Genomic DNA, 26978 nt, shown 5'->3' on the forward strand with positions numbered 1-26978 from the left:
TGAGTGCTGGCACTACACGGGAGTGGCTATTGTGTTAGGGAAAGTGTGTGTGTGTGTGTGTGTGTGTGTAAGAAAACAGGAAGGAATACAAAATAAGATCTACCTGAGACAAGGTTTTGGCCTAGTTCTTGCTGTAAGGTAGACTCTCAGATGTTTGTAGAGAGGAGCATTACAGATTTCTTTTTTCTTTTCTTTTTTTTTTCCTCTAAGGTTATTGTTGGGTCTCCACACTGACGCTACGAATCCACTGCTCCTAGTGTGTGTGTGTGTGTGTGTGTGTGTGTGTGTGTGTGTGTGTGTGTGTGTATTCGTTTTATTGGATAGGACAGAAATTGAGAGGGGAAGGGAAGATAGAGAGCGAGAGATATGCACCTACAGACCTGCTTCACTTGTGAAGCATCCCCCTTGCAGATGGAGAACTGGGGTCATTTCAAGGGCTCTTGAACTTCGTACTATGTGCACTTAACCTGGTGCACCACCACTGACCCCCAGAGCATTCATAGACCTTATAAATAAAAAATAATCCAGTAGCCTATAACTACGATAAAAATAATGTGTCCATCAATTGCCTACTACATCATCATTTGCAATTAATGTTAAGGTTAAGCGGTCGGTTCCTGTGTTTACAGACTGTCCACTGAGCATTTGACAAAGCATGCTCCTGTAAAGATAGCTAGCATTAACATCACCCCCAGAAAATTCCTTCCTGTCCCTCAGTCATTCCTGCCTGTGTTCCTCCACCCACAGCATCCTCAATTTTCCCCTTTGTTTTCTAAAATATTCTCCCATACTATTCTAAAATTTCCTATAAATGACTTGTGAAATACTCCTTTATGTGACAGTTTTATACAGGTCGACTGTTTTGAGATCCACCCATGCTCTCACTTGTGTCTCTAGTTCTTCATTGCTCTGTTGCCAAGTTGTATCTCATTGCGTGCATTAGCAGTCTGCTTATCCATTCTCCTGCTGATGGCACCTGCACTGTTCCCCATCTTTGTCTATTATAAATAACATGGCTGGATGACTTAAAGTTCCCTTGAGACAGACTAGCAGAAAAAGCTGGGAAGGAACTAATAAACACAGAGAGTGGGGAACATTCTTGGAGAACAGAGATGCTTGAGCAGGAGGAGATGTGCAGTAAAGTCTTGGCACCAACAGCAACATTGAAACAGGAAATGGAGAGTTTACTTGGGCCGATAAGCCCTCTTTATGGGAGGATGGATAATTGGGAGTGTGTGTGATGGAATTCATTAAGGCAAACATATATTGTCTTTGTAACTCATACTTAATGGAAGATAAGGCTAGAAAAGCAGTTTGGAACCCAGATAACAAAGGGTCCTGGATGCTATGCCAAGCAGTTTCAATTCAGGTTTGTGGCAAAGAGCAAGAGACATTTTGGGGTTTATGTAGATAATATCTGTACTTTGGAAGAAGGTTGACGAGATTGGGATCCTCCCCTGTGTCCAATTCAATTTAGGAATATCAAGTTCATAGTTGTTATTTGTTTTTCCCACTCACCACTGAAAATCAGTTCTGTGAGAGCTTCTTACTTCTAACTACTTAGTGTTTTGTTGATCACGTGTACCACGGTTTATTTAACTGATTTTCTGTATTTAGACACCCAGGTACTTTGCAGTGTTAAACAACTACAAACGAAGCTGCAGTTAGTAGCCTTGTACTTAAGTAATTTTACTTTGTTGTAAGTTTAACTTTCAAATTCCTCTGAATGGTATTGTTGGCTCAGACAGCAAATACATATGTAGATTTGTTTGGAATTGTCTCTTCCTTTCCATAAGGGTCATACCATTTTGCATTCTCATCACCAGTGTATAATTCTCCCAGTCTCACCAACAGAACATTTCATCAAGCTTTGAGATATTTTTGTGAATCTCATGGGTGAAATAGGACATTTCTTTTCATGGCTCGTGCGTGTGCGTGCGCGTGCATATAGTAGTAGTAATAGTCCCGGTTTGAGCCCCCAGCTCCCCACCTGCAGGGGGTTTGCTTCACAAGCAGTGAAGCAGGTCTGACGGTGTCTATCTTTTCTCTCCTCCTCTCTGTCTTCCCTTCTCTCGATTTCTCTCTGTCCTATCCAACAACAACAATAGCTGTAACAACAATAACAACCACAACAAGAGCAACAAAATGGGAAAAATAGCCTCCAGGAGCAGTGGATTCGTAGTGCTGGCACCGAGCCCCATTGATAGCCCTGGAGGAGGATGATGATGATGATGATGATACAGTAGTAAGTTGTTTGTTTATCCTCTACCCCATTTCCTCCCTCCCTTCATTCTTCTTCTTTCCCTTCTACTACTACTACTACTTCTTCTTCTTCTTTCCCTTCTACTACTACTACTACTACTTCTTCTTCTTCTTCTTCTTCTTCTTCTTCTTCTTCTTCTTCTTCCTCTTCTTCTTCTTCCTCCTCTTCTTCTTCTTCTTTTTCTTCTTCTTCTTCTTCTCCCCCTCCTCCTCCTCCTCCTCTTCCTCCTCCTCCTCCTCCTTCTTCTCTCTCTCTCTCTTTCTCTTTCAGGGTTATTGCTGGGGCTTGGTGCCAATACTATGAACCACTGCTCCCAGTGGCCATTTTCATTTTTTCTTTTTCTTTTTTTTTTTTTCTTCCTCCCTTTCGATTTTATTTGCTAGGACAGAGAAAGACTGAGAGGAGAAGGGGGAGATAGAGAGGTGCAGGTGGGTAGTGGGAGCTTGAATTCAGGTCCTTGCTCTACTGGATTCACCACTGCCTGGCCCCTCTGTCCATTTTTCTATAGGATTCTTGTTCTTTTCTACTCTCCAGTTTTGAGTTATTCCTATATTAGGGACATTAGCTCTTTTTCTGTGATACATGTTACAGATTATTTTCTCTTGGTTTATTTGTCTTTTGACTTTGCTCATGTTGTTTATTCCCTTGCAAAAGACAGTTACTTTTATGAGGTCAGCAGTATAAATTTTTCACTGCATTTGGATTGTGCATCAGAGTAAGAAGTTCTTTTTTTATACTTTAAGTTTTAGAAGAATTCACCCATGTTCTTTTCTAATACCATATAATTTAATAATTTACATTTAGATAGTGTGTTATAGGGTCAGAGCCGTGGCCTCAGGAATATGCAATGCCACTACTGAGTTCCCTCCCTAACCCAGTTTTCTTTTAATTATTTTATTTCTTTGAGAGAAAGGAAGGGAGGGGCACCATAGTACACTGTCATTTATAGAGTTCCCCTGGTGCTGTTCACAGTGCTGTGTCACACACAGCAAGCTGAGTGCTGTACAAGATGAGCTAGCATGTCTGCTTCAAGTCCATCTTTGTCCCAGTAATGTGAGGTACCACTCTTGTCATGCACTTGATTTCTTTGTGCTTTGGGTTATTTCTAGACTTTGTATTTCTTGAAATATTTCAAATATTTCAAATGGTGATAGTTCCAGCTGAATTTTCCTTAAATGTCTAAGTGCCAGAGACTCCTAGGTTCTGGGACTTACAACACAAAAGGACTTTGAGATCTCTTCCTCTTTTGTAATGTCCATGTCACTTTCCTATATTAACATTCTATTAGGGAAATAATTACAGAACAGTTATCACATAGGTGCAGTTTCCCATCCTTCACTGATAGGTGTCTGTGTACCTGAATCTTTTATTTATTTATTTATTTTTTTATTTATTAAATTTATTTTTTATTTAAGAAAGTATAAATTAACAAAACCATAGGGTAGGAGGGATACAACTCCACACAATTCCCACCACCCAATCTCCATATCCCATCCCCTCCCCTGATAGCTTTCCCATTCTCTATCCCTCTGGGAGCATGGACCCAGGGTTGTTGTGGGTTGCAGAAGGTGGAAGGTCTGGCTTCTGTAATTGCTTCCCCACTGAACATGGACGTTGACTGGTTGGTCCATACTCCCAGTCTGCCTCTCTGTTTCCCTAGTAGGGTGTGTCTCTGGGGAAGTAGAGCTCCAGGACACATTGGTGGGGTCTTCAGTCCAGGGAAGCCTGGCCGACATCCTGATGACATCTGGAACCTGGTGGCTGAAAAGAGAGTTAACATACAAAGCCAAACAAATTGTTGAGCAGTCATGGACCCAGAGGTTGGAATAGTGGAGAGGATGTGTTGGAGGGTACTCACTGCAAACTCTAGTGTACTTCTGCTTTCAGGCATATATTTTGCACTAGTTTATGGATACGTGTGAACATATGCTCTCTCTCACAGAACCTGGTGTATATCTAGGTTTTGGGACTTTGTTAGAAAGTGAACCACCTGGGATGTAATTAGGGAATACTATGAAAGGAAAGGTCTCACCCGAGTAATGAAGCTGAAGGGTTGTCATTCCACACGTGAAGTCTGTGGACACAGTCTGAGCTGAAGCATGTTGAGGTGGCAATCGTTGCGTTGATAAGGTTGCGATCGGCTGATGCAATATTATTTGATATGGATTGGGAGAGGCATGCGGGAAAGTGGGCCCTATCCTAAGGTTCCAGGACTGGGGGAAATATAGGCTCTATAGTGGAGATGTGAGGTTCCTGCTGTCTTAGGGTTCAAAAAGCCAATGGATAGTTAATGTTATCATCACATTATTTGGTAATTGGGTTAACTTTGAAAAGTCCTTTTGTTAGGGTTTGCTGTACAGTACCCAGTATCTTGTCTATAGCTGTGCCATTGGTTTCTTCTGATCTACTTGGTCTAGGCTTTTGAGAGAGTCTGCATATCGAATACACAGCCTATATATTAAAAAGACTCAGTCTGTGTTTTTAAAACTTCAAGACATACAATTAATTTTCCCCCTCTCATATTAATTAACTAGTGATTTATATGGCTACACTTTACTAGGAGTGTATATAAATAACCATTCCCACCACCAAAAGACTGTGTCCCATCCCACCCACCCACTCCCACCCCCCACCGGCCCAGGAAGCTGCATGTCTACCCCTCACCACAGGGTTTTTACTTTGGTGCCCTACTTTCAATTTAGTCAGATCCTGCTTTTAGTTTCCCTTTCAGATCTTCTTTCTCAACTTCTGTTGATGAGTGGGTTCATCCCATACTCATCTTTATCTTTCTGACTTAGCTCACTTAACATAATTCCTTCTAGCTCTGTCCCAGATGGGTCAGAGAAGGTGGGTTCATTGTTCTTGATAGCTGTATGTGTACCTGAATCTTACCACCAATTCTCCACCACTGGGCATTGGGTCCCCAGCACCTACTCAGTGCCCCACCTGGTCTCTTGGCCTTGCTGCTATTGGCCATGTACAGTCCAAGCTTTACCTGTGTGTTGCCTTTCCGTCCTTGTTTCTTACTTTCTACCTATAAGTAATATCATCTAGTAATCAATCATCTTTCTCCTTCTACTGATCTCATATAGCATGATTCAAGTTCCATCCAAAATGAAGTAAAGGAGTTGATCTCATCATTTTAAACAGCTGAATAGTATTCCATGGGCTGTGTGTCACAACTTTCATAATCTTGCTGCTTTCTTATTCTTTCTAAAGTGTTCAGGTTTTGTGAAAGTAGCTTTTTCTTTTTCTTCTCCTATTCCTCCCTTTCTTCCCTCTCTCATTCATTTCTTCCTTCCATCCTTCTTCCTTTTCTGTGAGATCACTTCTCAGCTCTGGTTTATGTTGGTGGTAGGGATTGAATCTGGTACCTCTAAGACTTAGACATGAAAGTCTGTTGTGTGCACCACTGCACTGTCTTCCCAGCCTGATATCGCCAGTTTCTAAACAGTAAACTTTAACATGAATTTTTAATAACACCACCCCCAAGGAGCCATATGGTGGCATGCCTGCTTAAGTGCATATATTATAACACCACCCCCAAAATTATCATGAGTATTCTGTTTTTTTCTCTCCATATACTGTCAATAAAAGAGAGTGCTGCATATAATAGACTCACTGGAAGACCAACAGCCTTAAGAGGCTGTGTGCTCTCAACTCTGTTTACTTTCTCAGCACCATCAGGGAAGGAGTTTATTCCCTCTCTTCACATGGGTGAGCGGGTGTCAAGTACAGAGAAGACACAGGAGAGCACAGAAGAAACTGGAAGGAATTTGAATTGTTGGGTAGCCGGGTTTTTTATGTGTAACATTTTAAAGTACTTTGCTTCCTAGGGAAGATTTAAATAGGAGTATGTTCAAATTCTCCCCCCCCCCCATCCCTCTGTTCCATCTCTCCCTTTTTAGAATGACCTTCCTTAAATAGAATGATTTTTTTAATGCTTTTCATAACTTGGGGGCTATAATAAAACAAAATCCTACCAGACCCGTTTAGAGTAGGTAGGCCTCACACTGGCTATGTGGTCTCTGTTTTTATCAAGTTATATTTCAAGGAACATATTTTCTTATGGAAAACCAGGACATGTAATCTGATTTAATTCAACATGTCAGACCCTATAAAGCTTTAAAAACAAAGCCAGGTTTTAATTATAGATTTACTAAGTCACCTTTTGGAAATAGAAAGGAATTTTGTATAATTTTATTTTATTTATTTACTTTATGGCATGTACCCTCTAAGTGTATTTAAAAGCAGGAATAGTGATCACAGACAAACTTAAGGATCTTTCTGCTCTGCATCCATTAGACAGTCATAGAGACAATGCTATCTTTTGTTTTAATGTAATCAGGACCATTATCTAGTTATTGTGGCTTTGCTGTTCTGTTCCACTTTTTTTTTTTTTTTTTTTAAACCAGAGCACTGCTCAGCTCTGGTTTATGGTGGTGCAGGGGATTGAACCTGGGACTTCGGAGCCTCAGTCACGACAGTCTCTTTGCGTAACCATTATGCTATCTACCCCCACCCCCACTCTTCTGTTATATATAGTCGCCCTACCAAAATGGGTACTGTGAATTTTCCTTTAAATTTTTATCTTGTGTGCTGTAAGAACAACTCTGCTTACACAAGCATAATTTATAACTTTCTCCTGAACTAGCTGGATAAATTTTCAAACTTAGGTTCATAATAAAGCCTTTAAGTGTCTAAGACAGGCAGCTGCCTGTTTTTTTTGTTTTTTTTTTGCTAGATAAGTGTTAATAGAATTAAGAGTATTAAAATATTTGTATAGGCTGGTCTTGTGTTATTCCTAACACCTTTCATGTTGTTCCACTGTTTGCATTTCAGTCTCACACCTACCAGCACAGGAGGAAAGAGAAACCTGAGTCCCCGTTCAGCAGAAACTGGCTTGGAGAGCAGCATATCGGGAGAGATTTCTGAAACAGAACTTGAGCAGACTGACTCTTATGCAGAATCCCTCTCAGAGGGAAGGAAGAAGGCCAAGAATCTAAAAAGAATGAAGAAGGACCTTTCTCCAGCAGGTTTGTATTGGCTCTTAATAAAGACTGGTATTATGTTCCCATCAATACTCTAGAAACTCCTATTTGGAAAGAGATTCTAAGCAAAGCCTGTGGAGTCTTTCATGGAACCAGATGTTACTAGGATCATTTGATTTGATTTGCAGAATCCCAGAAAAGTTGTGGTTCTTGATGGAGTAAAGTTTGATGGAGTTGAAGATGGTTACTCCATTTTGCCTCTGCCCCCCCCCCACCCGTGGTGTAGAGGTATTGCTGATATGCTTACTGTAGCCAGCATTTCAAATGTGCATTTCAATTGGCACAGATGCCTACTCCTACACGTGATATTTTCAGTCGCAGATTTCACTGTTCCCAGCAAAACTCAGGTAGTGTGAGTTTCCCTCACAGGCAGAATTATATAAGGAACAGAGGAAATCGCAAATGAATGCATGCTGAGAACCTACTATGTGCTGAATACTATAGTAGAACCCCAGCCTCCCAACCTCTTTCTCTGGGACTCACTTCTTAGAGCTGGGGAGGAAAAAAGAGAGAGAGAGAGAGAGAGTATGGTTAGAAGCCTAAAAGATTATTATAATTTTTTAAATTCTCTTTGCAGAACAAATGTTTGAAGCATGTTTGACTCCACTGTTCCCAGGTCACACTTAAAAAAAAAAATTTCTTTAATGCCGAGAGGGATTAAAATACCACTGGAGCTTCCCTCAGTGCTGTCATGCTACCACGTGGTGCTGGGTCTCAAACCTCAACTATGCACATGGCAAGGTGCATGTCCTACCAAGTGTTCTATATCCCAGCCCCAGAAAGCTGGTGCTTTGAAACACAATTTGAGTACTCTGTACTTCAGATGATTTTTTATTTTACTTATCTCACATCCAGACAGTTTCCCTGGTTGCCAGAACCAACAATCAAATCAAAGCAAGGTAGAAAAGCAGTGGGAATTATTCATACCTAAACTAAGAATTCATTGTGTTTTAATTGACTCCTTAAAAAAAAAAAAACCTGTGGCTTGATCTGATAATAGAAAATTTTCTGAGTCTTTTTGACATTAATGAAATCAAAGAAGCAACGAAGATGTACTTGAAACTTAACTTTAACTGAAAACCTTTTCTGGTTCTAAACTTGTACCCCCCCCCCCACCCCCAGTGGAAAATAGCTTTAATTTAGTTTGGGTGAGAGGACTGGTGCCTAGTCTCAGAACTTCTGGAACTGCTGCTCGTTGCTGGCAGCCTTTTCCACCTTGACTTCATTGAAATGCGTGGGCTTGCCCACAGGCTGGCTGTTTGCCCACTGTGGCCATGTCACTGAACTGGACACCCCTGAAGCAGGGGGATAGGTGAATGGACATGGTTTTTGGCACTTCTCAAAGCAGCTGCACTTCTGGTTTATTGGAAACAGTCCCAGTGGTTGACATTAGTCCTCTGCATTTTCATTTTGTTCACCACACTAGACAGCATCTGTCTTCAAAAGAAGGTTTTACTGCTCAAAGCGTATTTCTTGTCATTGTAGGTGTCCCCAGTAGCCTCCTTGGATGTCCTGAAGCCAAGACTAATGTTCTTATAGTATCTTGGGAGCTTCTCCTTGCCAGTTCCTCTAAGCAGGACCTTATTTTTAATTTGAAAGAAGGTCAACTGCTCTTAGTAGGCACACTCTGTCTGAATGATGTCTGCCATGTTCCCAGTTGCTTGGAAAAGGGTTGAAACTTAAACAGTTTAGCTATCTCCTTGAATCTGATGTCTCTTTTAGTCTCCCTTCTTTTCCCTAAATTAAGTAGTGGAGGATTTTTTTTTTTTTTTTTTTTTTTTTTTTTGCCTCCAGGGTTATTGCTGGGGCTTGATGCCTGCACCACTGCTCCTGGAGGCCCTTTTCCCCATTTTGTTACTTTTGTTGTTGTTGTTATTATTATTATTATTATTACTGTCATAGTGGAGGAATTTTTAATCTGTATTTTATTTGTCTTCATCTCCCCCTTCCTCTTTTTTTCCTTCTTATTTTCTTTTTTTGATGCAGTCTGGGGAATGAACCAAGAGCCTAGTTTATGTAGAACACCATGGAGCAATCTCCCCAGTTTGATTTTTTTTGTTTTTAATTCTGTACACCTAGAGAGAGAAAGAAAGAGAGAGGAAAAGACATTGCAGTACCTCTTCACTATGGAAACTCCTTTTGGCCCCTGTGGAGCGCCCATATGGTGTTGGGTCTCAAACATAGGGCCCCATGCTTGATGAGGCATATGCTGTACCCATTGAGCCATCTCCCAGCCCTGTCTTCATCTCCGATACCTTGTTAACACTACAATAACCATACCTGATCAACAAATACTAAATATTAGCACGACTTTTAGAGACAGCACTGAGCATGTTGGGGGCGGTGAGGGGATATATTCCTTTCCTTCCTATCTCATTCTCTTGAATTTTTCTACTTATCTATTATTTTTCAGGGATATGATTTTAGTGGGTTTTTTTGCTTTCTATAAGCATGATTTTATTTTAAAGCATAATTTTAAAAGATATTAAAATGCCTATTAATAAGCTACATTAACAGATTAGTTCCCTTTATAACTTTCGTCATTTTAAGTGAAAACTTTCTATGAGTTATTTGGGGTTTTGAATTTATAATATCTTCATTAAAATCATTTTCCCCGCCCATTGACAGTGAAACTGTCACCTCCATAAAATTTGAGCTAAAAAAAATTATAGATTTTATGCTTCCTTGTCAGCCCTGCCAAAAAGAGAGAGAAAGAGAGAAATATCTTGACAGCTTTTAATTGAATCAGGTCACTTGAGAGAGACTGAGTTTTCTTCTGGCGCACCATCCTCTCTGCGAGTGCTCCCCACAGTGCAAGGTTGCAAGCTCAATGGATCCTTTTCTGCAGGGATTACATGTTTAGTCCTAATAGGACCAGCAGGGTTTAGGTCAAGAAGTCAGTGTTGTGTCACCCAGCTTTGATCACTCAGTTACTTTAATAAAGTCCTGCAGTAAGTGAAAACATCAAGTTCAGCATCATGAAATAGCTCAACTGATAGAGCTCAGAGGACTTGCACTCCCAATTTGATCCCTAGTGCCTCCACATATGCCACATGGACTAACTTGTGGAACTCTATCTCATATGAGATAAATGAAATAAATCTTTAAAAAGAAAACCAAGTTCAGCCCCTGTGAAGGGACCGTATTAGGCTCGTAAAGGTTCATCGTGTACCCAGAGCTAAGAAGACCAGTTAGGGTGTTGGCAAGAGTAGTTTCAGACTGTTCTCTCAAAATTCTGTAGGGAATGTTCTATTTTCAAGGAGGAAGTAACAAGGAGGACCATGGAATATCATGTACTGTAGCAACTGATGCTCAGTAAATGTTTCCTAAAATAGTTTCATTTTTCATCATTAATATATTTTGTTATCTCAGCTACACTTGAGATCACTTTCCAGACAAGAGTAACCTAAATTACTGTTTATTGAATTTATATTCTTATATCAGAGGTGTTCTTTTTTACCTTGTTAAAAATTCAGTGAGAGGACCAAAAAGATAGCTCATTTGAATAGTGTGTTGCATTGTCATGTGTATGACCCACAGTCAAGCCCAGCCCTCATTGCATTGAAAGAAGATTCTGTGCTGTGTTCTCTCTCTCTCTCTCGCTCTCTTTCCTTCTCTGTCTCTATATTTAAAAATAATTAATAAATAAATACAGTAAGGACTGCCACCCAGTAGGTGGCATAGTGGATAAAGCATTGGACTCTTAGACATAAGGTCCTGAGTTCAATCCCCCCCAGCATTGCATGTGCTAGAGCAATATGCTAATGTTCATTCTCTCTCTCTCTCTCTCTCTCTCTCTCTCTCTAACAATGTTTGACTTAAAAAATAGTGAGGGATAGAATCTTTCTTTTTGGGGACGGGTAGTGGTGCACCTGGTTGAGCACATATGCTACAATGCACAAGGACCTGGGTTCTAGCCCCCCACCCCCACTTGCAGGGGGAAAGTTTCATAAGTGGTAAAACAGGGCTGCAGGTGTCTTTCTATCTCTCTCCCTATCACCCCCTTCCCTCTTGATTTCTGGCTGTCTCTATTCAAATAAGTAAATAAAGATAATTTTAAAAAAATTTAAAAATAGTCTTTTTATAAAGAAGACCAAGAGTGGTCTGGGAGGTGGCACAGTGAATAAAGCACTGGACTCTCAAGCATGAGGTCCTGAGTTCAATCCCCAGCAACACATGTACCATAGTGATGCCTGGTTCTTTCTTTCCTATCTTTCTCATTAATAATAAATGAAATCTTAAAAAAAAAAAAAAAAAGAGGAAGAAGAACACCAAGACTCAGTTACAAATTTGCAAAATCAAATATAGGTATAAGGGAGAGGGGGTTTTCTGTCTGACCAGAGCTCAGCCACCCTACACCACTCGACAGTGAAATTTAGCCAAACTCCAGAGGGTTCTTCACCAAGGTGAGTATTTCTGGAAGTTGTTCTAAATCGGAAACAATCACTGACCTCTTTCAAATTATGAAGTTTTATAGTAGAAATCCAAGAGACCATTCTGCTTTGGAGCTTCTATCTTCTATGCATATTATGTACTTAGTGAATTGCCCCGCCCCGCCCCATGGGTTATTGTTTCTACCCTAGTTTCATGCAGCAAGTTTGTAATGGAAGTCCCCTCCTTTTATATTCATTAAGATTCATGTAGGTTGACATGCTATCTGCTTAACCTCTGGGGGATTCAAGGTACAGTCTCATTTGGTACACAAAAACAAACAATTCTGCATGTCATTTATTCTGACTGGGACTATCTCCAAGAAATGCTCCCCAGAAAGATGACTAGAAGGCACTGGAACCCAACTCCATCAAGGTGCAGAGAGAGAAAATGAACAAAGGAAAGACATTCAAAGGAGTGATAGATTGTAGATATAACTTAGAAAGGAAAAGACGGTAGCACCATAGAAAAAAAATGGGCAAATATATATATGGATAGACAGATAGCTATAGAAATAATAGTCAACCTATATCTGTGACCTTGGGAGAACCCCTGCAGTTTCCAAGGGAGGGAGCAGGGACATAGAATTCTAGTGATGGGAGCAGTGTGGAACTGTAGCCCTGTTATCTTGTAACTTTGTAAATCAATATAAGTCACTAATAAAAAATAATAAATAAATCTTCAAAGAAGATGAAAAAAAAACCAAAAAAGAAATGCTCCCCAGACAGTGTTTAATGAATAGGGTCTCCATAACACATTTGTTTTTGCTGAGCAAGCGAGTAGTCTTCCAGGGGCCCAGATAAACCCCAGCCCCAGCCTTGTCCCTCACTTCTCCAGAAATAGTGCAGAACCAACAGAGTGGTCTGACACTAACCAATCTGGCTATTGTCAAAACACTGACGGATGGTCCAATAGCTGAAGGGTCCTCTGCTCCCTGCTAGACAGCATCCGCAGAGGAATGTCAAAAGAGGACACATTGACTGCTCTTGCTGATTTCCTGTCATGTAATACAGAAATTGTCTGGAGACTTTGTCTGTTTTACATTTAAAACACAGCACTTGCGACCTTTAAATGTTTGCCAAGACCTGTGAGTTTTATTGGAGTCTTGACTAATCTGCCAGCTTTTTCAAGCTTAAACCCTGGGTCACAGTACAAAAATTTAGGATCTACTAAAAGCTGTAGTTCACTTCGTGCCATTTAAGATTCGTTCTATTTAAGATCCTCAGTTGCTGCTGTTGGTCACCTGAGCCAGCAGGCTAGTGCAGTCTCGAGACCTCCCAGGCAGCTGTTTAATTACTCGATTAAGCTGTGGTTTAGAGCCAGTGAAACCTTGACAAGTGCACTGTGCTCGGAGAAGGCGCTCATTGCACTAACTGTGGCACCATTCCTCCTCATTCTCCTGGTGCCCCATTAACCACCCAGGGGGAGCTCTGCCTGCCATATAAACCCTTTGCAAGGCACCCAAAGGATCATCACCCTAGCTAGTTGAGAGAATAAATAAGCAGAAACAATCACCTTTTGTACTTCTTTTTAATTTCTTTCGTTGTTAATAAAAAAAAAAATGGTGCTCATTTTGAAGATCTGTAAAACGAAGAAAATCAAGCCCTGTATTGTCATGCTTTATACTGTAAGCAGTTGTTCTTCTTCTGCCCATCATTTTTACACATGGTCATCATGGTCTTCATGCAACTTTTTATCCTTTTTTTTCCCCCTTGTTAAAGACTATTACTTAGGGGCCAGGTGGTGGTGCACCCACTTGAGTACACATGTTACCAAGTAAAAGGACCTGGGTTCAAATTCCTGCCTCCCATCTGCAGGAGGGAGGGAAGCTTCCCAAGTGGTGAAGCAGGTCTGCAGGTGTCTTTATCCCTCCCGGTTTTCCCCATCCTTCTCAATTTCTCTCAGTCATATCAAATTAAAAGGAAAAAAAAAAAAATCCTCTGGGAGCAGTAGATTGGTCATGCAGACACCAAACCCCAAAAAAAGACAAGAAAAAAAGGACTAATATTTACATTCTTTTAATTATATCAGCATAATGTTTTATGTTAAAGTTGTATTGAATTTAAAAAATATGTTACATTATGACAGAAAGAGAGACAAAAGCCAGAGCACTGTGGTACATTTGGTGATCGAATTAAGAATGTCAGGCATGAAAGGTTAGTGCTCTCTCAGTTGAGCTATTTCCCCAGCTGCTAGATTTTTTTTTTTTAAGCAACTTTTTTCCAATGTCTTTTGCAGTGTCTGCTTTGTTAAGATATCATTTCCTGGGAGTCGGGCGGTAGTGCAGCGGGTTAAGCACAGGTGGCGCAAAGCACAAGGGCCAGCGTAAGGATCCCGGTTTGAGCCCCTGGCTCCACCTGCAGAGGAGTCGCTTCACAAGTGGTGAAGCAGGTCTGCAGGTGTCTACCTTTCACTCCCCGTCTCTGTCTTCCCCATCTCTCTCCATTTCTCTCTGTCCTATCCAACAACAATGACAACAATAATTACTACAACAATAAAAAAAAAAACACAAGGCAACAAAAGGGAATAAATAATATTTATTAAAAAGATAGCATCTCCTTGCCACCAAAGCCCTCTCTTGTTGATATAATTAGATTTAATGAGTTTTAATAAGTGTGTAAGTCATGCAGCCACCGCTGCGGTCAAGATATCATTCCAGAAGATTCCTCATGTCCTATCATCAGTTCCAGTCTTAGATCCTGGCAATTGCGGGTCTGCTTTTTATCATTGTGACTTTGCATTTTCTTTCTTTTTCTCTTCTTTTAATTTGATCTTTTTAAATTTTTTTAAAAATATTTTTATTATTGGGTAGAGACAGAGAAATTGAGAGGGGTTGGAGAGGTAGAGAGGGAGAAAAACCTCACCTGCTTCACCACTTGTGGAGCTTTTCCCCTGCAGGTAGGGACCAGAGGCTTGAACCCGAACTCTCGAACGCTGTAATATGAGTGCTTAGCCAGGTACACCACTGCCTGGCCCCTGGCTTTGTTTTTTCTAGAGGATCATATAATGGGGTCATTCAGCAGGTGTCCTGAGCCTTCCATTTAGTGGTTTTCATTTAGCATGACGCAGCTGAGATTTATCCATGTTGTTCCATGCATCCATAGCTTATTCTGCTCTATGCTGATTTCGATTTTTATGCAGTGTTGGTATTCACTATATGCAAATTATCGTCCTTTTTTCTTATTAAAAAAAAAAACTCCTAGTTTTAACTATGGATACATCAGTGTTTATCCATTTGCCTGTTGAAGGCCACTTAATTTTTAGCAACTAAGAAGCCACTATAAACATTTGTCCACAGTTATTATGAGCTACAGTTTTATTTGGGGAATGGGGGTAAATACCTAAAAGTGCAAGTGCTGGTCCAAAGTGGCTTCATCATATTGCATTCCCACCAGCAGGGTCCGACACTCCAAGTAGCTCAGCTCACTTTCCCCTTTGGTTTTGCCCATTTTTAGCCATTCTAGTGACTGGTATTCTGTAATGAATGTTACATTACTATGACTTTGGTTTGAGTTTCCCAAATGACAAACAGTGTTAAGTATCTGGTGGGTTTTTTTGGTCATCCAAACCTCTTTTTGATGAAATATCTGTTCCCCTCCCCCAATTGGGCTTTTTTTTTTTTTTTTTTTAGTGAGTTTTGAGAATTCTTTCTGTGTCTCTTTTGAGTGTTTTACAACTATATTCTTCTAGGCTCTACTTTTCTTTCTCTTGTAGTGTCTCTTTCTAGTAGTAGAAAATTTTAAATTTTAATGAAACCCATTTTATCAGTGGATTATGCCTTTAGTGTCATACCTGAGAAATCTTGGTCTGACCCAGGACTGGCAAGGCTTTTTCTGTCTTCTTCTAGAGATTTTAGGTTTTAAGCTCTACATGTAGGTATGCAATCCATTTGGAATTGATTATATATGATGCAGGGTAGGAATTAAGGTCCATTATAACAAGAGGTAGTATTCTTAGGTGTGTTTTATTAAAAAAAGAAAAAAGTATTCCTGAATAATGCTTTACACTCTAATGAAACAGAATTGTTAAAAGGAATTCCCAGGCAAACTGGCCACAGCTCATTGCCTCTTTTGAGATTGATCCTTCGCCAATCCACATCGCTCCCTTTCTAGAACATACCAAAGAGCTTCAGTGGTGACCCCCAACTTTCCTCTGGCCTGAGTTTGCCTTTGCTAGTTCCTGAAGTTCCGGTTCCTCTGTCCATAGCATTCTGGGTCAATAACTGCACATTGTAGGTGTGAAAACAGGCATCTTCGATTATAGGCCATTGGCTTCCTGGAAAATAATGTTTGTTTTTTGACCACCATATCAATAAGGGGAATGGGTCTGCTGTGCATGGAAGACTTGACCTGTGCCAGAACTTTGCTAAATCATAGATGTCCTTTGGTGGTATAAAGTTGCTTTCAATTTATTATTTATTTATTTAGCCTCCAGGGTTATTGCTGGGGCTCAGTGCCTGCACCATGAATCTACTGCTCCTGGAGGCCATTTCCCCCCCTTTTGTTGCCCTTGTTGTAGCCTAGTCGTGGTGGTTATTGTTATTGTTGATGTTGTTCGTTATTGGATAGGACAGAGAGAAATGGAGAGAAGAGGAGAAGACAGAGAGGAGGAGAGAAAGATAGACACCTGCAGACCAGCTTCACTGCCTGTGAAGCAACTCCCCTGCAGGTGGGGAGCCGGGGGCTCAAACCGGCATCCTCACGCCGGTCATTGCGCTTCGCACCATGTGCGCTTAACCCGCTGTGCTGCCGCCTGACCCCCCTCAGTTTATTTTATAGGTAGTGCAGTAAGAGTTGTTCAGGGTCATCCATCTGGTAAATGGTCAGACCAGATTAGCTTACTCCAAAGTGTGTACTTCTTCCTGTTGTTTCTCATACCCACTGAGTCACTTCCTGTGCATATGGCATGCCCTTGAGTTCACACACTCCTATCCAGCTAATAGCAGATGCCCTCACGAATGTGGCTGTGACATATCTTTTAGCTTCATATCTTTTTCACTTTTCATCAGTTTCTCCCCCCAACACACACACACACACACACACACACACACACACGTACATAGATTTGACTGTGTGCATTTTTACCTAGAGATTGGCTAGTCAATTGCTGTTGTGCTTCTGTAATACAGGAATGATAAAAACGTCCCTGTGGATGTTGATTTCCTTCCCACAGTTCTGTGCCGTGTGACTCTGAAGTCACACTCCTTATGTCTTAGCATGGGCAGCCTGCAGTGCTGTTGCTTTCGGGAAGGAGTGTTTCCAGTCATTATTCCTTCCTAACTGAATTCTGTAGATGTTTTACAACAACCATCTGCTGCCCATCTTCACCTCTCAGGGAAGTCTTGCAGTCTTATTAACAGTTTGAAGGGATGGAGAGAAAGAGCTCAGCTTGCTAGAAACCCCAGAGATCCAAGTTCAGTCCCAGGTACCACCTGTGCCAGAGCTGAACTGTGCTCTGTATTCTCTTTCAAAAATTAATTAAATGAGAAGATCAGCTTCAAACAAAGAGTCTCAAGATATGTGTGTTCAATCCAGCCAGAAGACCTGGGACAGAAAGCTTTAAAAATTATTCTTCTCCTGACTTTCTTATCTCTTTCTCTTTTGATTTCATCTTAGTAAATTATCAGAATTGGAGGGGACTCTCATACTAGCCTAAATCCTCATGTTATTTTGTGTATTTCAAACAACTTCCCTCTTGGCAGGCCTGTTACTGACAGTAGTCTCTCTCAGCATGGTTTCCTAGTTGGGGGAGGGGACAGTGCACCCCCTCCTTTTCTGGAAGTCCTCTCCATCTAAGGCATCATTGGCATTTTCTCTCCGCTTTTGGAATCTCGGTGCTGGCAGCTGGAATTGACTCTGCAGGCTTTTCCTGCCTACCTGCTTCCCACCTTGAATAGTGGAAAACCCTGCTGCTACAGTAGCCCTGGCCATCACACTTTCCCTTGTGGACACACTTTGCCCTGCTGAATTCACCTAGACACCGGCAGTCAGGCCTTAACATAGCTTTGCCACTGCAGACCCAGATCCTATCGTGAACGAAGGACTTCTCACTTAGGGATGAAACTGCTCAGAATGAAGACACCCATCAGTCCATCAAGAGGACCCTGGCTGATGTGAAACTGGAAGAAGTCTGCAAGCTTGTTTTTGCCCCTTTCCAGGGTCTCTGTACTCCCACCAGTTAGCTTCTCTCCACAGCACAGGGAAAGCCAGTTCCCTGGAACTATAATAAGCAAGGAGCCAAGCCCCATTTCTGTGTGGGGTTTTGTTAACTCTTTTAGTGCTGCCTCAGTGGCTTCACCTCAGGTTCAAGGCACTGCTCTCCATAGACAGGCCCTGCCTGGGGCCATTTCTGCTTGTGGATGTGCCCTTGCTCCTTCTGTCTTGCAGTCAGCCAACTCCTTGCTGGCCCATCTGTTCTCCCCAAGTCCATGCTCCTATTCATCTTGTTTTGTCCTTTCTCATCAGGAAGTATCTCTGCCAACCTCTTTGAAGTTCCTGACACGTGGTAACCAAGACCCAAGGAAATGGATTGCTGGTGCTGTCACCAAGAAGGAGCCAGCTGACACATTTGGAAGCCATACTGTATTTAATTTAACAAAGTGTGGTGGGGGGGCTTAAAACTGAGTCTGTCTCCTGGGGGGTGGGGAGGCGGGGAAACACCAGTTTTTATTTTTGTGTCTGTTTCTTTTTCTCCCTTTTATTGTCAAGTGCCCACTGGAACCTAGCACAGTTGTAGGCTGTCGTGATGAATGTGAACTGTTAGTTTATTGTCTCTTGCTCGTGTGAAGCCTTTCCTGTCATGAACTAGTTCAGTCAGAGACCCCACCTGATGGAGTGTCTTGAGCATGAATTTGGGGTTGAACTATGCTCCTTGAAGAGGTTTTCATCCATCTGCAAGAACTCAGATTTGGGGCAGTCTCTGTACGTGATTACAATCTCCCCAGCAGACAAATGGACGGTGCCAGCCTGCTTCCCACCTCAGTGTCTGCCTCAACTACTCTCAGCTTGTTCATCCAACAGGAAAATGGCTACTGATGTCAACCCGTGAAAGAGCTTACCATATGCCTAGGCCTTTGGGGCATATTGATTTGGAGCTGTTTTTCCCCCCAATATATGATTCCTCTTAGCAAAGTGTGCAAGGATAGGAGCTAATTTGTTTTCATGTGCAGTGCTGTGATCACCTTTCCCTGTCTTAGCCTGACCATCATCTCCTTTTTGGGTGACCAGCCAGACATTAGGTGGTGTGTGCACATGAATGTCCATATGTGTGTGACATCGTGACAGATCCAGACCTCTGCCAACCCTTCTCTGTGGGGACAGCTCACCCCAGCAACAGAATCTATGGGTCTACTTCAGCAGGTCTGCTCCCTATTCATCATTGTTAGATATTTAACATTTTTGTATCATGGAACTAAATAAAAAGTGTATTTCCAAAAGATGAAAATTAAAAAATTTTCCTAGGATATTTGTCTTCTCTTTTCTTTTACCCTCAACACCCCTTAAATGAATGGAATATTCATTCTGTCCATGGGTATTTGTTTCTATAAACTTCATTCCTGGCCAGGATATAGCTTACCTGATAGCACACATTTTACCATGCACAAGGGCCAAGAGCCTCCAGCCACTTTACAAGAGCATCGTGCAGAAGAGAAGCTTCATGACTGGTAAAACTGAGGTGGTCTGTCTCTGCTCTAACCCTTTTTATTTATCACCTTTTCTCTGGAACAAGAGGATGGGGGGCCGAATGGTGGTGAACCTGATTGAGTGTACATGTTACAGTGTGCAAGGGACCCAGGTTCAAGACCCTGGTCCCCACCTGCAGGAGGAAAGCTTCACAAGTGGTGAAGCAGTGCTGTAGGTGTGTCTCTGTCTATTTCCCTCTTCCCTCCTGATTTCTCTCTGTCTATCCAATAATAAATAAACAAAATATTAAAAAATAAATAAAGGGATGGAGGAAAAAAGTCCAAAGAGTGATGGAATTATGGACTTAAACCCTGGAAGGGGGTGAATACACACACAAACACACAGAGACACACAGACACCATTACATTTGGTGCCAGGAGATGAGACACCTTCCCATGCATCAGGCCCTGGATTTGATCCCAGACCCCACAGAAGAGCACCATGATGAAGTGGTACTGTTGCATCTCTAAAAATTAATGAAAAAATTGTCTTGGGAAGGCTACTCATCGGTGGTTTTGCATATATGAGACCTGACTAGAAGGAGCCCTTCTATAACCACCCCTTATAAAGCTGTCACTGCCAGGCAGGGAAACATGTAGGGAACAAACAAAAGCAAGTTGTTATACAGGTCAAGATCAATAGGGAGGAGTTTACAGAGAGATGCTGAACTCTGCCCAGTCTTTAAAACTTACAGGAGGCTCCAGGGATGGAACTCAGGTAAGAGCAAGTCAAAAGTATAGGTAGAAGCAGGTGGTCCCTGAAACTAGCTTAATGAATAAGAAGGAAGCCAGCCAAAGGCTTGATGAACTTAATTAGCCACAGAATGTGTGGTGTCTCACCTTTGTGGGGGCATCTCTAGAGGGAGAGAGAGAAGACCTCTTGTCCTGATGTAAGAAAATCTTGTGCACTGAATCCCTGGTTCCTTCCTCAGAAAGTTTTACAAAAATACAAAAGTCACTCTTCGTTTGTGGTCCAGAGAGGAACTTAAGGTAGGAGTGCTTTCCAGAAAGAACCTGGACTTGAGTGTATAATTCAGAGGCTACTGTGTATTCTCACTCATTATCTGCCCTTTGTGAGCCTGTTCTTCATCACAGGATCAGGATAATGCCCAACCTTGTAGGGTGTTGCAAGGATTAAATGAGAAGATAAAATTGGATGAAGTCTGTCTCGTCTTTTTTTTTTTTTTTTTCCTCTTTCAATGCTATTTTTGAAGAGGCCTGCCAAGTTTTAAATATATTTTCATGTTTCTTCTAGCAGCTTTACAGTGCTCACAGTTATGCCTGCCATCTATCTTGCTTTGATTTTCTGGGGGGGTGGGGGAGGATGCAATGACATGGGTTGAGGGCCCTTTGGCATGTTTTGTTTGTTTAGGTCAGAGCACTGCTCAGCTCTATTGCCTCTGGGAGTTGATCCTGGGACCTCATGCATGGAAGTCATGTGTGTTGCCACTGTGCTGTCTCCCCAGCTTGCTTCATTCCATGTGCATATCCATTTAATCCAGCACCATTTGTGAGTCCTTTCTAATAGGTTGCTTTGGTGCCTTGCTCAAAACTGTGGACCTAGTAATAAGAGTGGCCTTAGCAGCACAGAGAGGAACCCAGTCCTCAGTTGGGCAATATTGCGAAAAATCCTTAATCTGGAAAGGAAAATGCTGTGACCTTTGGTTACTGCTCAGGTCACTCTGCCAACTTGGGAAACCATTGAGTATTTAAAAAAAAAATAGTGCGTTCATTCTAAGTGATTTTTTTTTAAATCTCATGCCTTAAGTTTCATTACTTCAGTAGAAATATTTGTCCCCCAGTAGAAATATTTGTCCCCCAAAATGAATTCTGGAGTAAGTGGGTATCAAGGCAGGGAAATAGAATCCCTGGCAGCTAGTGAGTGTGTTTGCTGGTGGTGAGCTGTCCCCCGGCCTCCAGCCGGCCTGGACTCTGCCAACAGCAGATCAGCTGTCTCCAACCACCTGCCTGCTTCTGTCTCAGCTGCCTGTGTTTTCTAGTCATGTGGGGAGCCTGATTCAAGACAGCACTTGGCGCAGCTGAACCTGATGAGAACGTATGTTGAGAGAATCTTTCAAAATTAAAATACTTTAGCTGCTGGAGAGCAGCTCAGCTGGTAGAGCTCAGGGTTTGTGAACCCAAGGCCCCCAGTGTGGTGTTCTGGCTTCTCTATCTCATGTGAAACACACACTCAAGTGAGATAGATAAAAAGTCTTTCAAATTAATAAAATGAAATATTTTGCTAGCTAGGGAGGTGCTAAAGCCCCTGGCTTGCACAAGAGAGAACTTGGCTTCTGTCCCTACTTCACATGCCTGAACAGCACCCATTCTCTCAGTCTCTTTTGGCACTTTTCTCTCTCTTGCTCCCTGGTGTGAAAAATACCTTGAAAAAAAATGAAATAACACAAATATACAAGATAATACCATTTAAAAAGCAAGGCCGGGCTCTGAAGGTATCTATCTTTCCCCTCTGTCTTCCCCTCCTCTCTCCATTTCTCTGTGTCCTATCCAACAACAACAACACTGATAACAATAATAACCCCAACAACGATGAAAGGGGGGGAGAGAAACAAAAGAGGAAAAAATAGCCTCGGGGGTTGGGCGGTAGCCCAGCAGGTTAGGTGCAAGGACCAGAGTAAAGATCCCCCCGGTTGGAGCCCCTGGCTCCCCACCTGCAGGGGAGTCACTTCACAGGCAGGTCTGCAGGTGTCTGTCTTTCTCTCTCCTTCTCTGTCTTCCTCTCCTCTCTCCATTTCTCTCTGTCCTATCCAACAACGAACGACATCAACAATAACAATAATAACCACAACAAGGGCAACAAAAGGCGGGAAAATAGCCTCTAGGAGCAGTGGATTCGTGGTGTAGGCACCAAGCTCCAGCAATAACCCTGGAGGCAAAAAAAAAAATGCCGACAACAACAAAAAAAGTATTCTTCCACATATACAAACTACTGTATTTTACTGTAAAATATCCTCCCAATAAAGAAAAAAAAAGTATTCTTTTTGTGGAAGGAAGGAGGGAATTTAATATGTACTTCATAAAAAAAATTAAAATCTCCATACTTAATTTAAAGGGGAAAAAATGATTTGCTTATTTATTACATGAGAGAGAACCAGAACATCAGTCTGACACATTAGATGCCGAGGATAGAACTCAGGGTCTCGGGAGGTGGCGCAGTGGCTAAGGCATGAGACTCTCAAGCATGAGGTCCTGAGTTCAATCTCTGGCAGCACATGTACCAGAGTTCTTTCTCATGAATAAATAAATTCTTTAAAAAAAAAAAAAAAGAACTCAGGGTCTCATGCTTTTAAGCCCTGTTTTCAGGTGGAGGGCCAGGTGGTAGTGCAATGGCTTAAGCCCTGTTTTCTTTTAAGCCACTGTGCCATTTTCTTGGTCACCAAATTTCTCCATTAAAAGAAAAGGAAAAGAAAGAAAAAAAGCTGTGAACATAGGGAACTATTAGAAAACTTGAAGTCAGAGTACCTGTCTCCTGGGTATGTAAATCATGAGCATGTGTGCAGGGAAGCCTCTTGCGCCATACCCAGCTCATGTAACTGACCCACGGAAATATGGGTGGGATGGCCTGCCTTCCTCCTCTTCTAATTTCTTTTTCTGTTTCCTCTTCCTCTATTTCTTCCTCCTCTTTTCCCCTCCCCCCGTCATGGTTATCACTGGGACATGGTGCCTGCATGACAAATTCACCACTCTGGGCGGCTCGCTCCTCCCTCCCTCCCTTCCTTCCTTCCTTCCTTCCTTCCTTCCTTCCTCCCTCCCTCCCTCCCTCCCTCCCTCCCTCCCTTCCTTTCTTTTCCTTGATAAAATAGAAACTGAGAGGGAGGGAGAAAGAGAGACACTTGCAGTATTGCTTCACCACTCATGAAGCTTCCCCTCTTCAGGTAGAGACCAGGGGCTTGAACCTAAGCCCTTAACCATGTGTGCATGGTAACATGTATGCTAAACTGAATATGCCACCACCTAGTCCCTGGTTACGTATTTCTGAGAATAGCTAGCAAACTTGTTTCTACATGGAACACTTGTTCCTTCCAGACCTGGACGCATGGGGGATAGAAACCCTCCTTCCAGTTACCCCTACAGGTCCTCCAAGCCCACATGGTGAAATCTTTACTGTCAGCCTCTCAGAAGCACATAGACTCATAGAATGCATTGTGTCTCTGCTGCTTTCAAGCTGATCATGAGGAAGGGACTGCTCTTTCCACATCTCCCCTATGGGACTGTGGTCCAATTGGCCCAACCTCTTATTTTCAACATCCAGAACCTGGGTATCCAGTCAAGTTCATTTAACTGAAAAATTATTTTCCCCCTACATATAATCCTTTGTGAAGCAAGGCAAAAATTAAACAGCATTTCTGACGAGTGTGCCTGCAAGTTGCCCTGATGAAGTGATGGTGGCTCAGATGCTTGAGCTTTTACCCCATCTGGAGAGTGGACCTAAGTTTTGGAGTGGTGGGGAGGGTCCTGTGGGTGTCTTTTTTTTCCTCTTTTTTATTTTTTTTTTTTATTTAAGAAAGGAGACATTAACAAAACCATAAGATAAGAGGGGTAGAGTTTCACACAATTCCCACCACCCGATCTCCATATCCCACCCTGATATCCCTGATAGCTTTCCCATTCTCTATCCCTCTGGGAGTATGGACCCAGGGTCATTGTGAGTTGCGGAAGGTGAAAGGTCTGGCTTCTGCAATTGCTTCCTCGCTGAACATGGGCGTTGACAGTTCAGTCCATATTCTCAGCCTGTCTCTCTCTTTCCCTAGTGGGGAAGGACTCTGGGGAGGCAGAGCTCCAAGGCACATTGGTGGGTTGTCTGTCCAGGGAAGTCTGGTTGGCATCATGGTAGCATCTGGAACCTGGTGGCTGCAAAGAGAGTTAACATACAAAGCCAAACAAATTGTTGACCAGTCATGGACCTAAAGGCTGGAATAGTGCAGATGAAGTGTTGGGGGGTATTCCCTGCAGGTTCTTGTGTACTTCTGCTTTCAGGTATATATTTTCCCCTAGTTTATGGGCACATGTGAACATATGTTCCATCTCAGGGTACCTGGTCTATATCTAGGTTTGGGGACTTTATTGGGGGTGGACCACCTGGAATGGAATTAGAGAATACTATGAAAGGAAAGGTCTCACTTGAGTGATGGAGCTGAAGGGGTGTCTTTTTTATGAGCCCCATCACTTCACATTGTCCAGTCGACCTCAACTTCCAGCGTATGTTTGATTCAGCAAGCTCTTGGCATATCCTGATGGGTAGTGTGATAGGCACACCCACCTGTGAGGCCTCAGAGCCCTCATTGTCTTTCTTTTCCATTTTCTCATCCTCGCTCCAGCTTCTTAAGAGTGTTTCCATGAATAACAGGGGTGTGGAACCCACACATGAGTGGCATCGTGCTCTGCACAGTTTCTGGACAAGGTGACTCCCAGCTTCTGAGCTCAGACCTTTGCTTCTCTGTTCACCAGGACACTAGTACATTTCAGTTTCCTTGCCAACCAAACTAGATCATGGCTAACCCTCGTCATGGGTCACAGCTTCTGGAGATTAACAACAACAAAAAAAAAAAAAGGGGGAAAGGGAAAAAAAACACCTCAGGTGAGCTTTCTCTACTACTGTTCAGTTAGATGTGAGGAAACCTGTTGAAGACACATAACCCTTAATCTCTAGAATGTCCTTTTTTTGTTTTTACTTGCAAAAAGTGCACTCCAAATACATGATTTTGGAAGTTCTACAAACATTGCATTTTAAGGATTGGTTGGCTGCATGCATTTTTTACAGTTTGTCACTTTAAAAATAAATTGAATCTATAGCTGAGAATTATTACAGACACTGAATTACAGACACTGAAACATTTTAGGAATGTTAGAAATGTGAGAATACAATGAATGATGCAAAGGGGGAAAACCATTATTCTTGTCGGCTATGCATTCTATTGCTTTCAAAAGCAAGTGCACACATTGGAATTGGTTCACAGCTAAATATTTCTGTCTATCAACATGTTTTAGGAGAGCAAATGTCTTTCAAGGTTTCAAGTTCCCCTATAAGTTTCTTGTATAATGTTACACTTTGAAGTGAAGTCTCCCTTAAGTAATTAACTCTGACTTTTTTAAATTGTCTTTATTTATTTATTGGATAGAGACAGTCAGAAATCAAGAGGGAAGGGGAAAATAGGGAGAGAGACAGAGAGACACCTGCAACACTGCTTCACTGCTTGCAAAGCTTTCTCCCCTACAGGTGGAGACCAGGGACTCAACCCCAGGTCTGTGTGCACTGTAACATGTGCTCAACCAGGTGCACCACCAACCCCAACTCTGGCTTTTTAAACATCCATTTTCTTTTCCACTTTTTTTCTGTAATAGTAAGAGGAAATGTATGTCAAAAATGTACTCTATTCTAAACACTGTTTTTTAGTAGTTTATTTATTTTCCAGAGCACTGCTCAGCTGTTGCTTATAGTGGTGCAGGGGACTGAACCCTTTTAAAAAAACATAGGGGAACTAGAAGCACACCTGGTAGAGTGCATACTTTGTAGTGCTATGAGGCCCTAGGTTCAAATCTTAGCACCACATTTGTTTACTGTGAATAGCACCAAGGGAGTTTCCTGAATGGTGGAGCAATGTTGCAGTCCAGTCTGCTCTCTCTCTCTCTCTGAAAGATGAGTAAACAATTGGAGCAGGGAAATTGCTTAGCAGTATCACCCATGTCCTAGGTCCAGTGTTCATATTCTGGAGATAGATGATAGATAGATAGATAGATAGATAGATAGAACAAACGAACATAACTACACCTGTCTGCACTTGAAATCTAAATGAAGTACCCAGGCAGGTTCAGTAATTTTCCTGATCATGATCGGTGTCAGGGATGACATGAAAGCCCCCAGAGATCTGACTCTAATACCCACTTGCTTAACCAAGATTTAAAGGCTGCCCAATGTCCCTGTGAAAGATGTCACATGGAGGATTAGGCGGTGGCATGCCTGGTTGAACACACATGTTACAAAGCACAGAGGACTTGGGTTCAAGCCCCCAGTTGCCACTTGTAAGGGGAAAGCTTCAGGAATAACAAAGCAGTGCTGCAGGTGTCCCTCCCTCCCTCTCTGTCTCACCCTCTTGATTTCTCTCTGTCTCTATCCAATAAATAACCAATGAATGAAATATATATATTTTAAATTTTTTTTTAAATATTTATTTTATTTATTTATTCCCTTTTGTTGCCCTTGTTTTATTGTTGTTGTGAATGAAATATATTTTTAAAAAGAAAAATGTCATGTGGAACGGTGGCAGTGCAAGGCCCTTTTCAATCTGAGTCTCTCGTGTGCCCTCCATAGAGCAGGAGTCAGTGCCTCTTGGCACTCTCTGCCTCCCACTCTCAGAATAAGAGAGTCCCACATGTATTTAGCACCCTCCCATCTGACAGCTTTGTCCACTTCTTAGACTGCTTCTGAAGGGTGAGCCTTCCAGAAGTGGGATTACAGCAGCAGGGAGCAGAAAGCATATGAAAATGCTTTGTGTACACTGCCAGAATGTTTCCCACTGAGTGCTCCTGCTAA

The 26978-nt window shown here is 42.0% G+C and overlaps 1 protein-coding gene across 3 annotated transcripts in view; it reads left to right on the forward strand.

Annotated features, from left to right (window-relative positions):
* The window catches only part of PARN (poly(A)-specific ribonuclease), a 183589-nt gene extending 164452 nt beyond the window's left edge, over positions 1-19137 (forward strand). For all 3 annotated transcript variants that reach the window (XM_016191044.2, XM_060172943.1, XM_060172942.1), the window contains 2 exons: positions 7106-7299; positions 18210-19137. In XM_016191044.2, coding sequence (XP_016046530.1) covers positions 7106-7299; positions 18210-18253 — 238 coding nt within the window. In that variant the 3' untranslated portion in view covers positions 18254-19137. The remainder of the gene's footprint in view (positions 1-7105; positions 7300-18209) is intronic.
* Positions 19138-26978: the final 7841 nt, after the last annotated feature.

The sequence above is a fragment of the Erinaceus europaeus genome, chromosome 15 (genome assembly GCF_950295315.1).
Source record: "Erinaceus europaeus chromosome 15, mEriEur2.1, whole genome shotgun sequence".
Classification (NCBI taxonomy): Eukaryota; Metazoa; Chordata; class Mammalia; order Eulipotyphla; family Erinaceidae; genus Erinaceus; species Erinaceus europaeus.